This window comes from Tupaia chinensis, unplaced genomic scaffold, assembly GCF_000334495.1.
Source record: "Tupaia chinensis unplaced genomic scaffold, TupChi_1.0 Scaffold000159_1, whole genome shotgun sequence".
Classification (NCBI taxonomy): domain Eukaryota; kingdom Metazoa; phylum Chordata; class Mammalia; order Scandentia; family Tupaiidae; genus Tupaia; species Tupaia belangeri.
This window is the reverse complement of record NW_006159630.1, coordinates 5,679,984-5,701,341: the sequence shown is the minus strand read 5'-3', so window position 1 is coordinate 5,701,341 and position 21,358 is coordinate 5,679,984. Positions and strand designations below refer to the sequence as shown.

Below are 21,358 nucleotides of genomic sequence, written 5' to 3'. Positions count from 1 at the left end.
AGCGGTCAGGGTGGGAGGGGAGGCGAATCGGCCCTGGCATGTGCGCTCTGCCTCTCCCCTGCACTGTAGCACGTCTGTCTGTTAACTAGTGACCGGGGTTCTCGGGCAGTCGGTCATCAGTGCGGACGGAGCCCTTGCAGGAGACAGGCTTTCTCCAACCATCCCATTGGCCCAGTGGGAGAACCTATCTCCTCCAGCTGAACCCTAAAAGAATGCCGTCCGTTAATCAGCCCGTAAACATTTTGGGGACCCTTACGACACGCAGGCCCCCCTCTAGGCACTAGGGCTGTGGAGGGTGCGTTCACATGTGCTCTGTCTCACCCAGAATATAAAAAGCTCACAATAAAAGAATGTGACAAGTTTTAACCCTGCTCCGGGGTCTCCCATGGTCCAGGTGGCTACAAACCACTTCTGGGAAGAGCTGCCCAGCCTGGCCCTCTGCCGTCCTCTGTCCCACGGTCCCAGTTTGTTACCACAAGTGCTGGGTGCCAGGTGGACAGCAGGTCAGGGGCAACTATGCCCTAGGTGGGTTGGACACCTGGGACAGGGAGCCTGGCTCGCGAGAGGGCCTGGCCCACCTGAGTCCCCCTCTCCTGGTAGGGAGGTGATGACGCAGAAAAGGTTTTGCAGGACTTGGGGCCCACACTTTGTGTGTGCACGATCGGGAAGTTGACTGAGAGTAGCAGAGAGGAGAGCTGTGGGGAGGCTGAGAGGGATGGAGAAGGGGAGGGACACAGACACACATAACAACAGGCACAGAGAGAGAGTGAGTGGTCTCCCTGGCCACCCCCTGTGGCCCGGAAGCTCCCTCTGCCAGCTCCCGACACTCGGCACGCCTCCCGCTGCCTGAGCTCACTGGCGCATGTGCGTGTGTGCCCAAAATCCCAGGAGGAGGACAGAGGGGGTGGCGCGGTGTGGCCATGGCCCTGGAGGTGTTTCTCACTTTCCCTCTCCCTCTCTCTATCTCCGGTAAGTGTACGTGCCCTATGGCAAACTAAAATTAAAGCACTGAAAAATAAAAAGGAAAGGCAAGACAGGACGGGAGTTTCCCTTGAAGGGCTGCTCTCCCTTCCCACGTCTCTGTGGCCTCAGAGCTGCTCTGGATCCAGAGGGTTGAATCCTAGACACACACACACCCACACGCACATACTGAGGGGAGGCTGTGGGGCCTGATCCCTGACGAGCAGTAAGGGTAGGGCTGCCCCCAACACTGGCAGTGAATTATGGAAAGGGCCCCGGGTCCCTCAACGGAAGAGTGTAGTCCTCACCTGCTCCTGCAGGTAAAGGGAGGCTTCAGAGACCGAATTTTCTATGGTGACCTTGCCCCGCTCCTGGCTCTCCCTCAGCTCAGCCAGCTCCTTCTCTATGTCAGCCACGGTGACCCTGCAGGGATGCGAACAGATCGCCGGGCTCCACTGCCCGCCCACTGGCCTGGGCCCACCAGTGAGTGACCTGGCCAAGGGGGGAGGCAGATCCCTCTCCGCCCTCTAGCTGGCCCTGTCTAGGGCACCTGGGGCCTGCTCTCTGCCAGAGGTGAGTGCCCAGTGTGCTGGCCTGAGAGGCTGCTGGGTAGTGGGACTGGGCACAGAAGCAGAGAGGCCTGGGTGGTTGCCTTCGGCCTCCAGAGACGTCGGGGCAAGGAGCCACTTTTAGCCCTTCTGGGCCCTGGTGCTGAGCTTTCTCAGGAGCCTGGGAAAACTGCCAGAGCCTCACATGGCATGGGTGACATGATGTGCCCCGGGGCAGGGCAGGGGTCAGCGAGGGGCATGACCAAGGCCACTGGCGCTCCTTGGCTGAGAATGTGTGAGGCTAGGATGCCAGCTGCCCGTGCAGGGGCCGTACCCGGGGACGCCCAGCTGCCCGTGCAAGGACTATACCTGAGGACGCCCAGCTGCAGGCTCAGCTGGCCAGTTTTCACCTCCTTCCCTCCTTCTTGCACCGCTTCGGTCTCCAGGAGCCTTTGCATCTTCTCCAGCTACAAACCCAATGGAGGAAGTCAGGCGGTCTGAGCTCTCTGGGTCCTGAATGCACCCCTGCAGCACAAGCAAGCCCCTCCCATGCCCTGATCCCAACTCGGCCTTTTCTGACTGTGCTCAGCACCCCTTGCAGACAGCCACCCACCACGGATGTAGACAGCTGGCATTAGAAGAGCAGCTGAGAGACAGCTCCATGGCTCCTGTGATCTAGCCATTTGGGGAGAAAGGAAGATGTCCCACTGATAACTGGGCCTCCAGCATCCAAAACTCATGTGAACAGCCCTTCTTCAAGAGACAGACAGCTCCATGGCTCCTGTGATCTAGCCATTTGGGGAGAAAGGAAGATGTCCCACTGATAACTGGGCCTCCAGCATCCAAAACTCGCGTGATTGAACTTCCAAGTTTGGGAAGAAACTGATCATCCACCAGATGACTAGAAATCGCTGCAGGACCACAAGAAATATGGGGAAGCAGGAAAATACCTCCCCCACAAGGGAAAAGGATAGCTCCTCTTTATCCACACACAGTTCAATGGAAATCATGGAAATGTCTGATAAAGAATTCAGAACGTTCATAATGGCAAAGCTAACGGAGATGGAAGAGAAGGGAGACAAGGAACTGCTGAAGAGGAAGGACAAAGGAGTTGAAGAGTTCCAGGAGGTGAGGAAATTCATGCTAGATCTAAAAGAGGAATTTCACACTTTACAAAAGAATCAGATGGAACTGTTAGAGATGAAGGCTATAATACAAGAAGTCAAAATCTCCCTTGAAAGTATTAAAAGCAGACTAGATCATACAGAAAATAGAATCTCTAATGTAGAAGAGAAAATGGTTGGCCTAGAAAAATCCACCGCGAAGACTGAGAAAATGGCCCAAAAATTTGAGAATAATATGCGAGAAGTACTAGATACCATCAAACGTCCAAACATCCGGATAATAGGCATCCCAGAAGGTGAAGAGACTCATAAGGGCATTGATAATCTATTCCATGAAATCTTACAAGAAAATTTTCCAAACCTGGAGAGGCACTCAAAGATTCAGTCCCAAGAAATACAGAGGACCCCAAATAGAATCAACCCAAGAAGATCTTCTCCAAGACACATTATAGCCAGATTGACCAAAACCACAGACAAAGACAAGATACTAAGACTGGCAAGAGAAAAAAGGCAAGTTACCTACAAAGGGTATCCCATCAGACTAACGGCAGACCTCTCATCGGAAACAATGAGAGCGAGGAGAGAATGGGAAAATGTATTCAAAGTATTAAGGGAAAAGCAATTTCAACCGAGAATTCTGTACCCAGCAAGGTTATCGTTCATTTGGGAAGAAAAGACACGAACTTTCCCAGATAAACAAAACCTGAAAGAATTTACCAGCACCAGACCGGATCTCCAAGAAGTTCTTAAGGGAGTGCTATGTCAGTAAAATTAAATGCAGACACACAGAAATAAGAGTTCAGAAACTAAGAAAATGGGCAACTTAATTGTAGGGCCAAAAGCTGGAGTTGAGTATTACATCCCAGATTTCAATCTGGAACATCGAACCTCAACAGATACAGAAGAAAGATTAAGTACATGAGACTGAACTGATGAAACAGTATTCTACGACTTGACTAAAATATTGCTGCTTTTCTTCTAAGCTTTGTTGTCTGGTTTTAAGGACTTTTGTCCTGTCTTCAGCTATCAATAGATTCATGTTCCGACTATTTGAACAGAATACTAACCTGTTTCTAGGCTTTAAGTTTCAAAGAAATATCCTTACCAGTTCAAAACTGCTTTTCTTGAAACCATCGGCTGATCTTGCTATTGAAAGTAGTTAGATTACTTATGATATTGTGTGACCAACGAAATGTTGGGGGAAAAGGGATTGAAGACAACTGTAGACAGCAGAGATAGTGTAATAAGAGAGTGGAATAGGGCAGAGGGCTAGACATGGGGTAAAAAAACATATATATGAAAGTAGAAATGGAATATTATGGATGATAACATGCATTATTAAGCCACTATATAGTATATTCTAGATGGGAAACCACATTTAGAATGTTGTGATGATGCTCAGGGAATGAATGTAAATTAATAAAAAAAAAATTTTCAGAAGAAAAAAAAAAGGCATTAGAAATACCTATTTGATGACTGCAGTTAAGCTATATAGCCCTAGTTAGGTGCTACTTTATAGTATGTTCATTCTATTCACTGAGGTTTGTTTATGCCTAAAGTCAGACTTGTGTTCACGGATATGTACATATCAGCTGTGCTTGCTATTGAAAATATTTAGATTTATTAAGATATTTAGTGAAACAATAAAATGGGGGAGGCATAGAAAGGAATAGATACCAGACACAGTAAAAAAAAAAAAAAAAAAAAAAGAGCAGCTGAAGCCCTGGCAGCCCCCTGCAAGGCTCTCTGGCCCCCAAATGTCTCACCACCTGGGCTCCAGAGTGTCCCCTGTAATGCAGGGAGCAGAGGCCTCGCTATGTCCTCAGCTGACTCTTAGCAGCTGTGGCGCCAGCTTCTAAATGCAGGAAGTGAGCACAATGATACCTGAGATGCAGTTCAGATCCGAGGGGACCGCGGAGACCCAATGAGGTAAGAATGAGATACGGAGAGGCCGTGTAAGCCATGGAAACACTGGCGGACATGGCTACCATCACAGCCAAAACCAAAGGAAGTCGGCCCTCCCAGACTTACTTTGGCTTTTTCCTGCCGAACTTCTTTGGTCAAGCTCTTTAAGGTCTTCAGCTGTTCCTGCAGGTCAGGGGGTATGGACTTTTTGACTGTGGAAAATGGAAGTGTCATTGTCAGGGAGGTTAGATCTCTACTGTGCTCTCAGTCTCCATTTCCAACTCCCACGTGATGAAGCTGCCCCAGAGAATAACAAGACATATCACTGGGACCGGCAGTTGGCGTAATGGCTATGGAGTCCCATGTACTCGACTGTGGTTCAAGTCTCAGACCCAGTGGCTTAAACTCACACCAGGCACATGTGCGTGTGTGCCCAAGATCCAAAAAGGAGAATGGAGGAGAAGAGATTGCAGCATGCCCGGGGGGGTGATTTCTCGCTTTCTGTCTCTCTGTCTCTCTCTGCCTTTCTGGCAAGTGCACATGTCCTGTAGCAAAAACCTCAAAAAAAAAAAAAAGACATGTCACTTTATTCTGCTCTTTCCAGTGGTGGAGGGGAGGGGAGGGGACGGAGGGAGCGAGACCATCCCTTGCCCATAACTGGACACCTGACCAGTCATTTCCACCCACCTCCAAAATCTCGATTACCCTCTGGGTCTACAGTTGTGAATGGGCAAACAGTAAGTTTAATCCCTCCACGTTCTCTCTGCCCGCCCACCTCCTAATGCAATTGCTTTCCCTAAGCCCAATGTGCTCCTTGGCTGTTTCCAGGGAGTCTGGCGAAAGCAAAGAGCCTGCTTTATTCCTCTCTGGAGGCCTTTTGACCCCGCTGGTTTCATTCCATCCTTGGCCCACTTATTCGTTTGGACCCTGAAGGCTATGGGAGAACCTGGACTGATTACACAGGGACATGCTGGCTCAGCCCCTGCAGTGCAGCAGGGACATAGTGCCCTGCGAGGCTGGGAGCCATCAGCTAACCGTGGGTTTAAATCCCTGGGTCAGCTCCAAAACATACAGGAAGGTAAGAAGGCACCCGGGATCCCAAGGAGCTGGAGGGCTGAGGAAAGGGCACGGTGGCATGACAAGACCATGCCAAGGGTGCTTTCTGTCTCTCTCTCTTATGGACACATACACTTTCTATCATTAAAAAAGAAAACGGATAGACATGGTATTTTCAGACATGGAGGAACAGGGCCAGCAGCCAGGAGTGGTGGTCGGGGGGAAAACAGTGACATCAACTTGGAACTAAGACTTTCTCTCCTCTGTGGGCAAGCGGTACCCACCCATGAGTGCAAGGAGGTATTGTATCTTCTCTAGGTCAGTCTGGCCGGCTTGCTCCTCGTCCAGATCCTTCATATTCTCCTTTAGCTCCACATAAAGTCCAGTGAGTTCTCCAATCAGACGTAATGTTTCCACAGCCAGGGGGAAGCTGGGAGCCACTTTTTCCAGTGAATCGCGACGCTCACCCTGGACCTCACTTTTTTCTGATGGGGCTTGGTGGAGATAGCTAACTGAGTCTGGAAAAGTAACATCTTGGCCCGGGACAGTCTGAGCAGGAATTCCGGGCCGACTTGAGGCATATATTCTATTTGGATCCAAATCTACCTGGTCATACTGATTGGCACTTGGATACCCTGGACCACCATAGCCAGGATACATCTGGCCACGGTAGTCTGAGACAGGATATGCATGGCCATATTGATCTGTACCTGGATGTTCTTGGCCTTGCTGATCTGGGCTAGGTGTTACCAACTGTGGTTGATCTGGGCGTACAGATCCCAAACGCGTGCCTAAAGGTGTTGGGCCACGCTGATTTGTGCCAGGAAGTGTCAAACCTCGCTGATAAATTTCTGGCAATACCAGACCTCTTTGGTCTATACCTGGCAGTATCAAACTCTTACTGGCTAGGAGTGGTGACACTTGGCCATGCTGTGGTCTGATAGGAGGTATAACACCAGGTTGATATGGGTATGGTGATACAAAAGTCTGAGGATCTGCCTGGAATGTTGGAAAGCCACGAAGCTGTGTGCCTGGTGCTATCAAGCCTCTCTGATCTGCACCAGGTTGTCCCACACCACGCTGATCCATTCCAGGCTGTGCCAAATCACGTGGATAGGCACCAGGTTCAGTCAAACCACGAGGATAGGTACCAGGCTGAGACAAACCTTGTGAATCTGTACCAGGCTGAACCGAACCATAAGGATAGACACCAGGTTGCACTAAACCACGCTGGACTGCACCAGGCTGTACCAAGCCAGGTGGATAGGCACTAGGTTGTACCAAACCATGATAGGTACCAGGTTGTACCAACCTAGGTGGATAGGCACCAGGTTTTACCAAACCAAGTGGATAGGCACCAGGTTGTACCAAACCAGTAGGATATGCACCGGGCCGAACCAAACCAGGCATGTATACACCAGGTTGAACCAAACCACGAGCATCTGTACTAGGCTGGACCAAATCACGCTGACCTGCACTAGGTTGCATCATACCAACTTGGCCTACGCCAGGTTGCACTGAACCACGCTGATCTGCACCAGGTTGCACCATACCAATTTGACTTGTAACAGGTCGCATCAAACCACGCTGATCTGTACCAGGTTGCACCATACCAGTTTGACTGGCAACAGGTTGAATCAGACCACGCTGGTCTGCACCAGGTTGCATGATACCAGCTTGACCTGCAACAGGTTGAAGCAAACCACGCTGATCTGCACCAGGTTGCATGATACCAGCTTGACCTGCAACAGGTTGAAGCAAACCACGCTGATCTGCACCAGGTTGCATGATACCAGCTTGACCTGCAACGGGTTGAAGCAAACCACGCTGATCTGCACCAGGTTGCATGATACCAGCTTGACCTGCAACGGGTTGAAGCAAACCACGCTGATCTGCACCAGGTTGCATGATACCAGATTGACCTGCAACGGGTTGAAGCAAACCACGCTGATCTGCACCAGGTTGCACCATACCAGCTTGACCTGCAACAGGTTGAAGCAAATCACGCTGATCTGCACCAGGTTGTACCATACCAGCTTGACCTGCACCAGGTTGAAGCAAACCATGCTGATCTGCACCAGGTTGCACCACACCAGCTTGACCTGCACCAGGTTGCACCATACCAACCTGACCTGCAACAGGTTGCATTATACCAACTCGACCTGCACTAGGTTGGAGTGAACTCAGGTTGCACCATACCAACCTGACCTGCACCCAGTTGAAGCAAACCTCGCTGATCTACACCAGGTTGTACCATACCAACTTGGCCTGTACCAGGTTGCACCATACCAACCTGACCTGCACCAGGTTGCACCATACCAACTTGACCTGCACCAGGTTGAAGCAAACCACGCTGATCTACACCAGGTTGTACCACACCAACTTGACCTGCAACAGGTTGAAGCAAACCACGCTGATCTACACCAGGTTGCACCATACCAACTTGGCTTGCACTAGGTTGCACCAAACCATGCTGATCCATTCCAGGCTGGACCAAACCATACTGATCCATTTCAGGTTGAACCAAACCACGTTGATCTGCATCAGGTTGTATCATACCAACCTGGCCTGTACCAGGCTGCACCAAACCATGCTGATCCATTCCAGGTTGTAACATACCAACCTGGCCTACACCAGGCTGCACCAAACCACGCTGACCTATTCCATGCTGTACCATACCAACTTGGCCTGCAACAGGTTGCACCAAACTACGCTGATCTGAACCAGGTTGTACCATACCAACTTGGCCTGCAAAAGGTTGTACCATACCAACTTGGCCTGCAACAGGTTGCACCAAACCACGTTGATCTATTCCAGGTTGCATCAAATCAAGCTGACCTGTACCAGGTTGCACCAAACCACGCTGATCTGCACCAGGCTGCACAAAACCACGTTGGTCAACTCCTGGCTGAACCAAACCACCTCGACCTACACCAGACTGGACCAAACCACGTGGATCTGTAGCAGGCTGGATCAAACCAGATACATATGTTCCAGGCTGCACCAACCCAGATGGATATGCATCAGGCTGTACCCAACCAGTAGGATATACATCAGGTTGCACCAGACCATGTTGATCCATCCTAGGGTGGGCCACACCATGCTGATCTATACCAGGCACCAAACCAGGTGTATATGCACGAGGCTGCATTAAACCACGCTGCTCTGCCCCAGGTTTCACTACACCAGGCTGGTCTGTGCCAGGCTGTGCCAAACCAAACTGATCTGCACCAGGCTGCACCAAGCCAAGTGGATACGCACCAGGCTGCACCAAACCAACCTGGCCTGCACCAAGTTGTGCCAAACTAGGTGGATATACACCAGGCTGGGTCAAACCAGGTAGATATGCACCAGACTGTACCAAACCAGGCTGACTTACACCAGATTGTGCCAAATTAAGAGATGTGCCAGGCTGGACCAAATGAGGCTGACCTGCACCAGGCTGCACAACACCTTGTTGGTCTGTGCCAGGCTGTATTAAACCAGGTTGAGTTGCACTAGGCTGCATCAAACCAGGCTGATCCGTGCCAGGTTGTACCAAATCATGCTGATCCATTCCAGGCTGGATCAAACCATGCTGAACTAAGCCAGGTTGCACCAAACCAGGTGTATATGCACGAGGCTGCACCAAACCACGCTGCTCTGCACCAGGTTGTACCACAGCAGACTGATCTGTGCCAGGCTGTGCCAAACCACTCTGATCTGTACCAGGTTGCACCACACCAGGCTGATCTGCACCAGGTTGGACCAAGCCAGGCTGAAAGGCACCAGGCTGAATGAAATCATGCCACTCTGAGCCAGGTTGTATAAAGCCAGGTGTTTCCAAATGGGGCTGTATGGCACCTTGCTGATCTGCACTAACTTGCATCAATGCAGGTGACACCAATCTGTGCTGATCTGTAAGAGGTGGAACTAATCCGTGCCGATCTACACGAGCCAGTCCCAGTCCTTGCTGACCCATGCCAGGGGGTACAAGTCCATGCTGATCTTGGCCTAATACAAATCCATGCTGGCCCATGCCAAGTGGTATCAATCCACGCTGATCCATGCCAAGTGGTCCCATTCCACTCTGTATGCCAGGCTGTTCCATGCCACGTTGATCTGTGCCAGGAAATACCACACCGTGCTGATATGTGCTGAGTGGAACCATACCATGTAAGCCTGTACTTGGTATTTCCAATCTTTGCTGATCTCTGCCAGGTACCAGTGGTGGTACCACACCATGTTGACCTATGCCAAGTGACCCCAATGCTTGCTCATCCGTTTCAGGTGGTATCACACCAAGCTGACCCATGCTGATGGGTACCACACCATGTGGATAAGCGGTAGGATATAGCACTCCAGGCTGGCCCATGCCAGATGGTCCTAATCCATGGTAACCTGGCCTTGGATAGACTTGGCCCTGGCCGATGGGCCCACCATGCGACTCTGGGTACACGCGATCATGCCATTCTCTGGCTGAGGTTATGTCTTGTTGAGCTGGGCTAAGGCGTAAATCTCGTTCGTCTCTTCTCGGATGTGTTGGGGTAGGTTGCTTTCTTCTGTGCCGATCTGACTCCCTGAGCTGGGATGCAGGAGGCTGGTATTGTCTTGGTGTGCCAGCTTCATCATGGGCCCTTGGGTGCTGGTCTCTACTAGAAAAACCAGTAGCAGAAGGGTCCCTGCTTCGTTCTCCACTAGTGACCCCCTCAGAGGGGTATCCGGTGCCGCTGGATCCTGATAAGGTCTGATCTGGGCCCAACCCACTGGCAGAATCCGGAGTCTGGTCAGTACTTGGATACTTGGTGAAGACTCCACCAGGACCTGCGTCATTTGACGTCAAGGAGGTCTGCCTTCTGTGCTTAGGAAGTCCTGTCGATGTGTCTGAGCCCTGGTGGGAGAGGAGGAGGAGATCAGTAACAACAAACCTAAATACTCACTGTAAGGCTTGGAGGGAAAGAACTCTGGGATATCTGACTGGGATACTTTAGGGCCCTTGAAGAAAACACTTTCTGCTCTAAAAGCTGAGCTGAACATGAAGAAAGGCCTCAGCAATCTTGAAGGATAGGTCTCCAGATGTTTGAGAATCCGCACATTTGCGAACAGTAGGATAACATGTAAGTTCCTTCACAAAAGATAGGAGAGAGACCAGTCAGGTGTTACGGTAGCTGGGGCAATTGGAGTCCACATGGCCAAGAACATGTGGGTCAAATCCCAGATACAGCTGCATGAAAAACATGCCAGATACATGTGTGGGCATGTGTGCTCAAAATCCTGAGAGAATGGAGAAGTAATTACAGTGTAGTCATCCCCCTGGGGGGTGTGGGTGCTTTCTCACTTCCCCTCCCCCTCTGTCTCTCTCCTGGGCCAGTGCATGTGCCCTAGAGCAAATTTAAAAAAGGGGGGGGCATGAGAAACTGCTAAACACCAGTGATCCTATGGGCTTCCATTGAGTCTATAAATGATGTCCACCCCATTATTGGCCCATTGCTGCTGGAAAAAGTGTACTCTAGAGGGTAAGTAACCCATACGATGGGACTTAAAAAACATTTATGGAGGGGCTAGCAGGTGGTATAGTAGTTAAGGCATTGGACTCCCACATGGCCAACTGCAGTTCAAGTCCCAGACCTAGTGGCTTGAAACTCACGCCGGTGCGTGTGCATGCATGCTCAAAATCCTGAGAGGAGAAGGGATTGTGGTGTGGCCATCCTCCCCGGGCAGTGATTTCTCACTTTCTCTCTGTGTGTTTCCAGCGGGCACACATGCCCTATAGCAAAAAAATTTCCAAAAAAAATTTTTCCCTGGAAAATAGAATTAAAGTACAAATGTATTACTCCCTCCCTCTGTCTCTCTCCAGCAAGTGCACATGACCTGTTGTAAAATTTAAAAGGAGGAAAGGGAGAAACAGGGAAGATATTTTCAAAAGACCTATGTTGGGGACCAGCAGATGGTGTAGTGGTTACATCACTGGACTCCCACATGACTGACCATAGTTCAAGTCCCAGGCCTGGTGGGTTGAAAATCATATCAGGCATGTGTACGTGCACACTCTAGATCCCAAGAGGAGAATGGAGAAGGGACTGTAGTGTGACCATCCCCCTCCGTGGGTGGTTTCCCAATTTCCCGCTCACTGTGTCTGTTTCTCTCTCCAGTGAGTGTATACACCCTACGGAAAAACCTCTTTAAAAATAACCTATGTTGAATTTATGGAAATAAAAGTGATAATGTCTGAGATGAAAAATACATTGAAATGAAATTAATAACAGAGTAGACACTGGAGAATAAAAAATTATAGAACTTGAAGGCATAGCAAGAGAAACTATCCAAAATAAAATGAGAGAGAAAAAAGTGTAAAAATATAAACAGCATCTGTGAGCTGTCATATAATTTCAAATATATATGAGTAGTCAAAAAGGCGAGTGAAAATGCGTATTATGAAAAAAATATGTATGGGTCTCACAGTTTTTGCACCACAATAAACTCATTTATTTTTATCTTATTTTTTCCTTTTGCTTTAGGGTGCATGCACTTGCTGAAGAGAAAGAGAGGGATGGTGAGAAATCACCCCCTGGAGGGTGGCCACACTGCATTCCCTTCTCCTCCATTCTCCTCTCAGGATTTTAGGCATGCGCACACACATGCCTGGCATGTTTTTCAAGCTACCAGGTCTAGGACTCCCACCACAGAACTAGCCATGTGGGACCCCGCCATCTTAACCTTCACACCATCTGACTGACCCAATAAACATACATTCCAATTTTCCATTAGCTTTGGGAACTACTCTCACGCATGTACAATGCAGAGTCACGTGTCACTTAACAGCAGGAACAGGTTCTGGAAAAAGCAAATGTGGTAGCACAAGCGGGGGGTCGGGGGGCACTGCCGCATGATGCCTGAAGCTCCATCAAAGACCTGGGTTTTGTTTTGGCCCAACCTTAACGGGCTAGGTATGGTGGCACATGCCTGTGGTCCCAGACTTACTGGGAGGCTGGAGTAGTAAGGACGGTGAGGCGGTAAGATGCTATAAAAAATACCTCTCTCAGGCTGGCCCCATGGCCTGGTGGTTATGGGTACTGGATCTCACATGACCAATCACACAGTTCAAATCCTGGCCCCAACATCTTGAAATACACACTGGGCATGTATGCATGCATGCCCAAAATCCCTACAAGAAGGGATTTCATATCCCATTAGGGAGTTTTTCCCCTCTCCCTCACTCTCTCTGGTGAACACAGACACCTTCCAGCAAAGTTTTTAAAAGTACAATAAAATTCACTAGAGAGGCTCGACAGTAGATTTGAGCTAGAAGAATCAGCAACCTTGAAAATAGACCAGTTGAGATTATTTAGTCTGAGGAACATAAAGAAAAAAATAATAGAAAAAATGAACAGAGCCTTAGGACCAGTGGGATATTGTTCCTATAAGACATTACCAGAAATTTAGTGGCTTAAAATAATACTTTTTTTTTTTTTTTGGAGAGGTTTTTGCTATAGGACGCGTACACTCACCAGAAAGACAGAGAGAGACAGAGAGACAGAAAGCGAGAAATCACCCCCCAGAGCGGATGACCATGCTGTAATCCCTTCCCCTCCATTCTCCTCTCGGGATCTTGGGCACACACGCACCTGGCATGAGTTTAAGCCACTGGGTCTGAGATTCGAACCATGGTCAGCAACATGGGAATCTAGCGACATAGCCATTACGCCAGCTGCTGGTCTCGACAGTTTTATTCTCTTATAGTTCTTGATGAAGGAAATCGAAACTGAGGGGCCAATAGATGGCATAATGGTTACCTCACTTCTGTGAAGTCCCTTTGCCATGAGAGGTAACATATCCATAAGCTCTGGGGATCAGGACATGGCTATACTTGGAGAGTCATTATTTAGCCTACTTCTATACATATGATGGAAGCCCCAGAAAAAGAAGAGAAAGAGAAAGGTGCAGAAAAAAAGTATTTGAGTAATGGCCAAACTCTTTCCAAGTTTGCTTAAGAACATTAACCTACACGTCCAAGACGTTCAATGAACTCTAAATAATATAAACACTAAGAGATCCGCACCTAGACACTTCACAGTCACACTGTCCCCAAACAGAGAGAATCTAGAAAAGAGCAAGAGAAAAATGACTCATCGCATATGAGATCCCCAATAGGATTAGAGTGTTTTTGTTTTGCTTTTTAAGAGATGTTTGCTATAGGGCACATGTGCTCCCCAGAGGGAATGTCCACGCCACAATCTCTTCTCCATTCTCTTCTTGGGATTTTGGGCGCACATGCACCTGGACTGAGCATCAAGCTGCCAGGTCCGGCACGCGAACTGCATCTGACCATGTGGGAGTCCAGCACCTTAGCTACTATGCAACCTGCTGGCCCCAGGATCCCCAGTAAGGTTAAAAGCTGACTTCTCATCAAAAACCTTGGAGGGGACCAGCAGGTGGTGTGGTAGTTAAGGCGCTGGACACTCCCACATGGTTGACCACAGTTCGAGTCCCAGACCTGGGGGCTTGCTTTCTTACTTTCCCTCTCTCTCTCACACACACACACTCTCTCTCTTTCTCTCTCTCTGGTCAATTTAAAAAATAAATGAATGAATAAAATAAATAAATAAAATTTTTTTAAAAAGCAACCTTGGAGGACAGTGGGATAATGTATTCAAAGTGATGAAAGAAAACCAGGTAAGAATTCCTTACCTAGCAAAATTTATGTATGACTGTCTTTCAGAAATGAAAGAGAAACTAAGACATTTCCTGATAAACAAAAACTGAAAGAATTCATTGTTAACAGGCCTGCACTAAAAGAAATACAAAAGGGAGTTCTTCAGCCTGAAACAAAAGGACATGTCTCTCTCTGTCTGTCTGGCGAGTGCACGCGCCCTACAGTGAAAATCTCTCCAAAAATAAAAAATAAAAAAATAACAGAATACGGACCAGCCCTTTAGCGCCGTGGGTTAGTGCTACACATAGAAAGTTGGATTGCACACGGCTGACCACGGTTTGAATCCCAGCCCCGAAGTCTTGAAAACACACTGGGTGCAATGTCCCACAATCCTGAGGGGATTCAGAAATGAAGGAAAAATTATCACAATGACCATGTGCCATGGGGCGGGCAGGGTTGCTTGGTCTTTCTCTCACTTTCTGGCGAGAGAAACATATATCTATGTTTAAGAAACAATAAAATAAAAGCGTGTATAGATGTATTATTATTTTTTTTCCTCTATAGGGCGCGTGTGCTCGCCAGACAGAGAGAGAGAGAGAGACAGAAAACGAGAAATCACCCCCCAGGGGGGATGGTCACGCCGCAATCCCTTCTCCTCCATTCTCCTCTCGGGATCTTGGGCACGCACGCACACGCGCCCGGCGTGAGTTTTAAGCCACCGGGTCCGGGATGCGAACCGTGGTCAACTACATGGGAGTCCAGCGACATAGCCATTACGCTAACTGCTGGTTCCCTAGATGTATTATTTGTAATTCTTTTCTTCTCTTGAGTGATTTTTTTTTTCTTTTTTAAGATTTTTGCCATAGGGCGTGAGTAGAGAGAACGAGAAAGTGAGAGATCACCCCCACCCCAGGGGATGGCCACGCCACAATCCCTTCTCCACTCTCCTCTTGGGTTTGGTATTCAGCTCCCTTAGCACCACACCACCTGCTGGCCTGTTCTCCTGAATGATTTGAAACACAACCGCGTAAAGGAAAACTTCTAAAATGCCTTTGCTGTCTAATACTGTCTAAAATGTAATTTGATGTGAGACGACCCCATAGAGAGAGGTCGCAGCCACTTGCCCGTCAGTATGTGCCCTGCTCTCCAGCTTTGCCTTCACAGTTCCTGGGAGATCTGGACCTAGTCCCCGTGTTGAAAACGTGTCCAGTGCGCTAAAGACGTTTTACCGCCTCTCTCTCAGTTGAGGTCGGCAAGTAAGAGTTTTAGTTTTTGTTTTCTACTTTATTTAGATTGTCAGGCTACAAAAACTTTGAAGAGAAAGTGTCCTCCATCTTGGGCATGCTTTTTATGCAAAAAACATCTGTCCTCAACGTCCTTGGACTTAGTACCTGGTCACTGGAATATTGTTCAATTCTGCCGTTGTCGCATGCCTGGCATAGCCGGGTTAGCTGGGACACTCATATTACTTTGGTCACGGGAAACGGGAAACCGAGGAAGCTTTTTCCTCCCTCTGTGGCTAGAGTTCAAAGGTGGGGTCTTCCTGGTTTCAGGAAGTCTGTTTTTCTTTCTTACCATTAAAAGAAGTGTGTGTATGGGGTGGCGGAGGCGGGGGGGGGGCAGGCAGTGGCGCAGCAGCGATAAAATGCAACACTCCGTGAGGCTGACCCTCATGAGAAGGTTCCAGGTCTTGTCCAGAGACCTCCCAAGCACACCAGGCACGTGTGTGCCCATGACCAAGGCTCTTTGTTGGAAGTTCTCTCTCTTTCTGTTTCTCTCGCTCATTGAAGAAACAAACTCTACGTTTTTATATACTTGCCAGAGGGTGCATGTGCTTAGAGAGCCAGAGAGTCAGAGAAAGAAAGAGGGAGCGTGGTCACGTGGTAAGCTCTTCTCCATTTCTCCATCCTCCTAGGATGCTTTAAAAAATGGGTGGGTGGAGGGCAGCAGATGGTGTAACAGTTATATCGCTGGACTCCCACATAGTCAACTGGAGTTCAAGTCCCAGACCCAGCAGCTTGAAACTCATGCCAGGCATGTGTGCATGCATACCCAAAATCCCAGGAGGAGGAGAATGGTGGAGAAGGGATTAGGGTATGGCCATCCCCCCTGGAGGGTGATTTCTTACTTTCTGTCTCTCTGGTGAGCATACATACCCTATAGCAAAAAATGTCTCCTTAAAAGTTTTTTTTAGGGATCATCAGTTGGCATAATGGCTATGTCACTGAACTCCCATGCCATTGACCGCAGTTCAAGTCCCAGACCTGGTGGCTTAAACTCACACCGGCACGTGTGTGTGCATGCCCAAGATCCCAAGAGGAGAATGGAAAAGAAGGGAGTGGGGCGTGGCCATCCCCCTGGGGGGTGATTTCTCACTGTCTCGCTCTGTCTTTCTGATTAGCACACGTGCCCTATGGCAAAAATCTCTCCAAATATATATATATTCATACTTATAAATTTTTAATTTTTAAGAACTATTGGGGGGACCAACAGGTGGTGTGGTGGTTAAAGGTGCTAGACTCCCACATGGCTGACCACAGTTTGAGTCCTGGACCTGGTAACTTGCTTTCTCACTTTCCTTCTCTCTCTCTGTCTGATCAAACTGGAAAATAATAACAATAATAATAATAAAGTTAAATAAAATAATAAAAAAAAGAATTGTTGAGAGACCAGTAGATGGCATAATGGTTATGTTGTTGGACTCCCACATGGCCGACTGCAGTTCGAGTCCCAGACCGGGCAGCTTGAAACTCAAGCTGGGCTTGTGTGCATACATGCTCAAAATCCCAAGAAGATAATGGAGAAGAAGGGACTGTGATGTGGCCATATCCCCTGGGGGGTGCCTTCTCACTTTCTGTCTCTGTCTCTGTTTCTCCAGTGAGTACATGTGCCCTATAGCAAAAATTTCTCTCTTAAAAAAGAGAATTATTGGATTGTCAGAAAAGTCATGACACATGACCAGCAGATGGCATGATAGTTACATTGCTGGACTCCCACATAGTCAACTGTGGCTTGAGTCCTGGGCATGGGGGCTTCAAATTCACACTGGGTGTGTGTGCATGTGTGCCCACCCAAAATCCCCAGAGGAGAATGGAGAAGAGGGGATTACAACATGGCCATCGCCCTGAGGGTGATTTTTCACTTTGTTTTTCTGTCTCTCTGGCAAGCACAAGTGCCTATAGCAAAAATCTCACTAAAAAAAAAAGAAAGAAAAGTCATGATGCATCTTTGCATAGAAAAATACTAAAAAAGCCTGTCTGAACAGATCCTCGGAAAGAGCTGATTTATGTCCGTCTGTAGGTTCAAGTCCCGGACAGGCCTCTTGCACACGCACTGAATGCTTTTAACTGTGGCCAACCGACCCCTTTCTGAAGTCAGGTTAACTGAATAAATGTTCCTCCTCCACATCGACCACCCGGTCCTCACCCCTACACTTGCGCCTGGCTCTCTGCTCACGACACACAGGTGCACTGCACACTTACCTGGACGTTACCACTGTCTGCCCAAGCCCAGAACTGACCTCAGGAACATTCTGTGTCAAAATCCTGATTTCATGTGTACGCTAAAGGGCCCACCGGACAGGATAGGCAGGCAAGTGACGTTGTCCCAGGAGGTGGGTGCTATGTGCCCGACTTGAGGAGGTGACACTCCCTGTTGCTTTTCAGTATGGCCTATGCAGCGGCTGAACTTGTCATCACCAGAACCTAGTCACTTGCTTCTCAAACATCTTGTAATGTTTACTTTTTTAAAAAATATGTTATTTTTCGTTTCGCTATAAGGAACATACTCTCACTGGAGAGAGACAGACAGAGAGAGGGAAAGTGAGAGATCACCGGCTGGGGGGATGACCACACCACAATCCCTTCTCCTCCATTCTCCCCTTGGGGCTTTGGGCACACATGCACATGCGCCTAGAATGTTTTGCTTTGTTTTTTGTTTTTTGTTTTTTTGATATAGGGTGTGTGTACTCGCCAGGAAGAGAGAGACAGAGAGACAGAAAGCGAGAAATCACCCCCCAGGAGGGATGGTCACGCCACAATCCCTTCTCCTCCATTCTCCTCTCGGGATCTTGGGCACACATGCACATGCACCCGGCGTGAGTTTAAGCCACTAGGTCCGGGACTTGAACCACGATCGACTACATGGGAGTTCAGCAACATAGCCATTACGTGGCCAGGGACTTGAGAATGATTTAGTCACCCTGCAGTTCCTGGGCCGTCAGACAATGCCGTGTATAAAAGTCACCATCAGAAAAGAATCCCTTGAGGGGACCAGCAGTTAGAGTAATGTCTATGTCACTGGACTCCCACGTAGTCAACCGCAGTTTGAGTCCTGGACCCGGTGGCTTAAAACTCACGCCGGGCGCGTGTGCATGCGTGCGTGCCCAAGATCCCAAGAGGAGAATGGAGGAGAAGGGATTGTAGTGTGGCCATCCCCCTGGGGGGTGATTTCTCGCTTTCTGTCTCTCTGTCTCTCTCTGTCTTTCTGGCAAGCGCACGTACCCTATAGCAAAAACCTCTCCAAAAAAAAAAAAAAGAAAGAAAGAAAAAGAATCCCCCGAGGAGGTTAATTTCCACGGGTGGTCACCCTGACTTTCTAGTAGTGAAGGGAAGTGTACGTTTTAGGGCAGACTGTAAAGGAAGTTCAAAGAGCTACAAAAATGGGGCGGGCTGATGGCATCATGACTAAGGTGCTAGATCCCATGTGGCCGACTGTGTAGTTCAAATCCAGGACCTGACAGCTTAAAAAACACTCTGGTTGCATGTGTATGTGCCCAAAAATCCCGACGGGAGGGAGAAAGGGAGCGGGCTGCAGCATGGCCATCTTCCCTGGAAGCTACAAAACAATGAAAGCTATACTCACATATTATCAGACAAACTGGCGGAGCCGCCCAAAACATGGGGTACTGACATGCAGTGCTTGGGGGGATGTCAGGAAATGAGCTCTCGCTGCTGCTGCTAGGGGGAGTCTGTTGGAAGGATATTCAGGAAGGCCATCCGGCCGCCAGATCACATGTTCCTAGCTAGGGACTGAGCCTATGTGCACACACGCAAATGTCACCTTGGAGCAATTGTTGGGAGACCAGAGTAAACATTCCAGACACCACCGTATGGATCTGGTGAAATAAATCAGGAACGTCCATTCAACAGGACGCTGTGCAGAGTGACAGGGAGAGGCTTGGGGTGCCCCATCTGCTCACCGCTTGTGAGGCCTTCCAGCCATCGGTGATCGCCTGCTCCAGCTCCTCCCAGGTGACCATGGTTGCTTCCTCACCAGGAACCAAACTCAGCGTCCGGCCCACTTGATCCTGCCGTGACAGACCACACACACACGTGCACACACACATACATAACTTTAGTGTGATCCCAGGAAACTTTAGGAACAGCGTGAGTTTGCGGGACCAGGTGGGTCCTTCCACAGTCCCGCCCCAGGGGGAGTCCACTGTTCTGTGACCACTGATTCTTGGTCCCATGCCAGCCCCTGACAGAGCACTGGGCAGGGTGGAGAAGATGCCTCTCAATCTAGGGGCACTGCCCACAGGGGCAGAGGGCACACACTGCCCTGCCTGGAGCGACGTGGACATCCACAGTGGGGTGTGCACAAAGGGCCAGACGGAGGCCGACCACCCCCACCTCTGTACCCCCCGCTCCTCTGGAGGGCCCTGCCCCACAGAACTGGCCAGTATTACCAGGAATTCATCTCGGTCTTTGACCAGCTTCTCTAGTTGACCAATCCGCTGGAGGAACTCCTGGAAGAAGAGGTCAGAGATGGAGGATCACAGCAGCCTCCTGTATGTCCCCTATGCACACACAGGCATACACACATGCACACACACACACTCATGCACACACACAGGCACACACGCTGGCTTGTTGCAGGGAGAAGAGGAAAGGGGGCGTGTACGTGGCGCCTACTTGAAGGACAGCTGCCAGTAAAGCCAGGTTCTCACCAGCGAGAGGGGGGAAGTGGGGGCTGTGGGGACAAGGGTACTGGAGTCAGTATTAACGCAGGGACTGGAGCTCCAGTCCTGCAAATCATGTCGCTCTGGCCATTAATGAAACATCCAGTACTGCGGGACAGGCCACCTGGCCTCTCAGGGACACAAAGTACCAGGCACTTCAGTGGCATCTGAACATCTGTGCCTTTTAAAGAGACAAGCACCTCCAGAGAACCAAGCAAGCCCCAAGGCTCAGGCTGCTCCTTGTACCTCCAGAGCCCAAAATTAGCTAAAAGCAAAAGCCAAACCCCACCACACTTAAACAAATGTGAAAGAAAAGCAGGTATGTGTCAGATACGGTGCCTGGGAACGGAGCCAGGGGTCCCTCTGGGGCCTGCTCTCCCTGCCTTCTGCAGTCTCTCCTCTCGGCCTCTCCCTAGACGTTCTTCCTGATAGCCTCTCTTCCCCGCGGTCCACCCTGGCTGGCTCCTGCAGGCTGAGCATCAGCCAGGGCAGGGTTTCCCCCCAAGGAGACCAGAGCCGGAGGGGGACTGCTGGCTGCTGGCAGCTGCCTGGGCTCTTCCTTACAGGGAGCGGGCTGGGGCGCAGCCTCCACTGAACTCCCCCCTCTGGGCTGGCCTTTTCTTTTGGCACCTGCCATATGCCTTTAATCTTTGTTAAAGGTTATTTGTTCTAGGAATATTCTGAGAAGTTGCGGGCAGTTCAGGGTCCATGGGTGTCTGATAAGTGAGGGGTGAACCCCAGAGTAAGTGGGCAGGAAGGAGGAGCTGGGAGTGCGGTTGCTCGTGCCCCACCTGGGGCTTCCCCTGCAGGAACTCCTGTGCCCGTTCCTGGGATTCTTTCAGTTTCTTCACGTCTTGCATGACGTCCTGCAGCAGCTGCATGGCCTGAAAGGCAGAACGGGGCCTGGGTGTGGCCTGGGCTCCTCCCCGCGCAGCCGCTGGGAGGGCCGGGAATCACCTTCGCCACTCCGACCTCCTGGGTCATCACGGGCTCCGTCGACCCTACCTGTGACTTCTCGGGTTCCAGCGAGCCCAGGTCCTTCAAGTCCACCCACTCGCGGGCGCCCGCGTCCAGCCCGCCGGCCTGCGAGGCCAAGTGCTGCAGCAGGCCCTTCACCCGGCCGCCGATGGCCTTCACCTGCCGGCCCAGGTCCTGCACCTGGCTCCCCAGC

General features: G+C 49.8%; 1 protein-coding gene across 1 annotated transcript in view; it reads right to left on the bottom strand.

Moving 5' to 3' along the window:
* The window catches only part of QRICH2 (glutamine rich 2), a 33,142-nt gene that overhangs the window by 11,134 nt on the left and 650 nt on the right, over positions 1 to 21,358 (bottom strand). Inside the window, exons 2-11 of the mRNA XM_027770774.1 lie at positions 21,193 to 21,345; positions 20,979 to 21,071; positions 19,915 to 19,974; positions 19,426 to 19,533; positions 7,892 to 10,463; positions 5,878 to 7,305; positions 4,664 to 4,749; positions 1,878 to 1,975; positions 1,269 to 1,383; positions 65 to 78 (exon numbers count right to left, since the gene is read on the bottom strand). Coding sequence (XP_027626575.1) covers positions 65 to 78; positions 1,269 to 1,383; positions 1,878 to 1,975; positions 4,664 to 4,749; positions 5,878 to 7,305; positions 7,892 to 10,463; positions 19,426 to 19,533; positions 19,915 to 19,974; positions 20,979 to 21,071; positions 21,193 to 21,345 — 4,727 coding nt within the window. The remainder of the gene's footprint in view (positions 1 to 64; positions 79 to 1,268; positions 1,384 to 1,877; positions 1,976 to 4,663; positions 4,750 to 5,877; positions 7,306 to 7,891; positions 10,464 to 19,425; positions 19,534 to 19,914; positions 19,975 to 20,978; positions 21,072 to 21,192; positions 21,346 to 21,358) is intronic.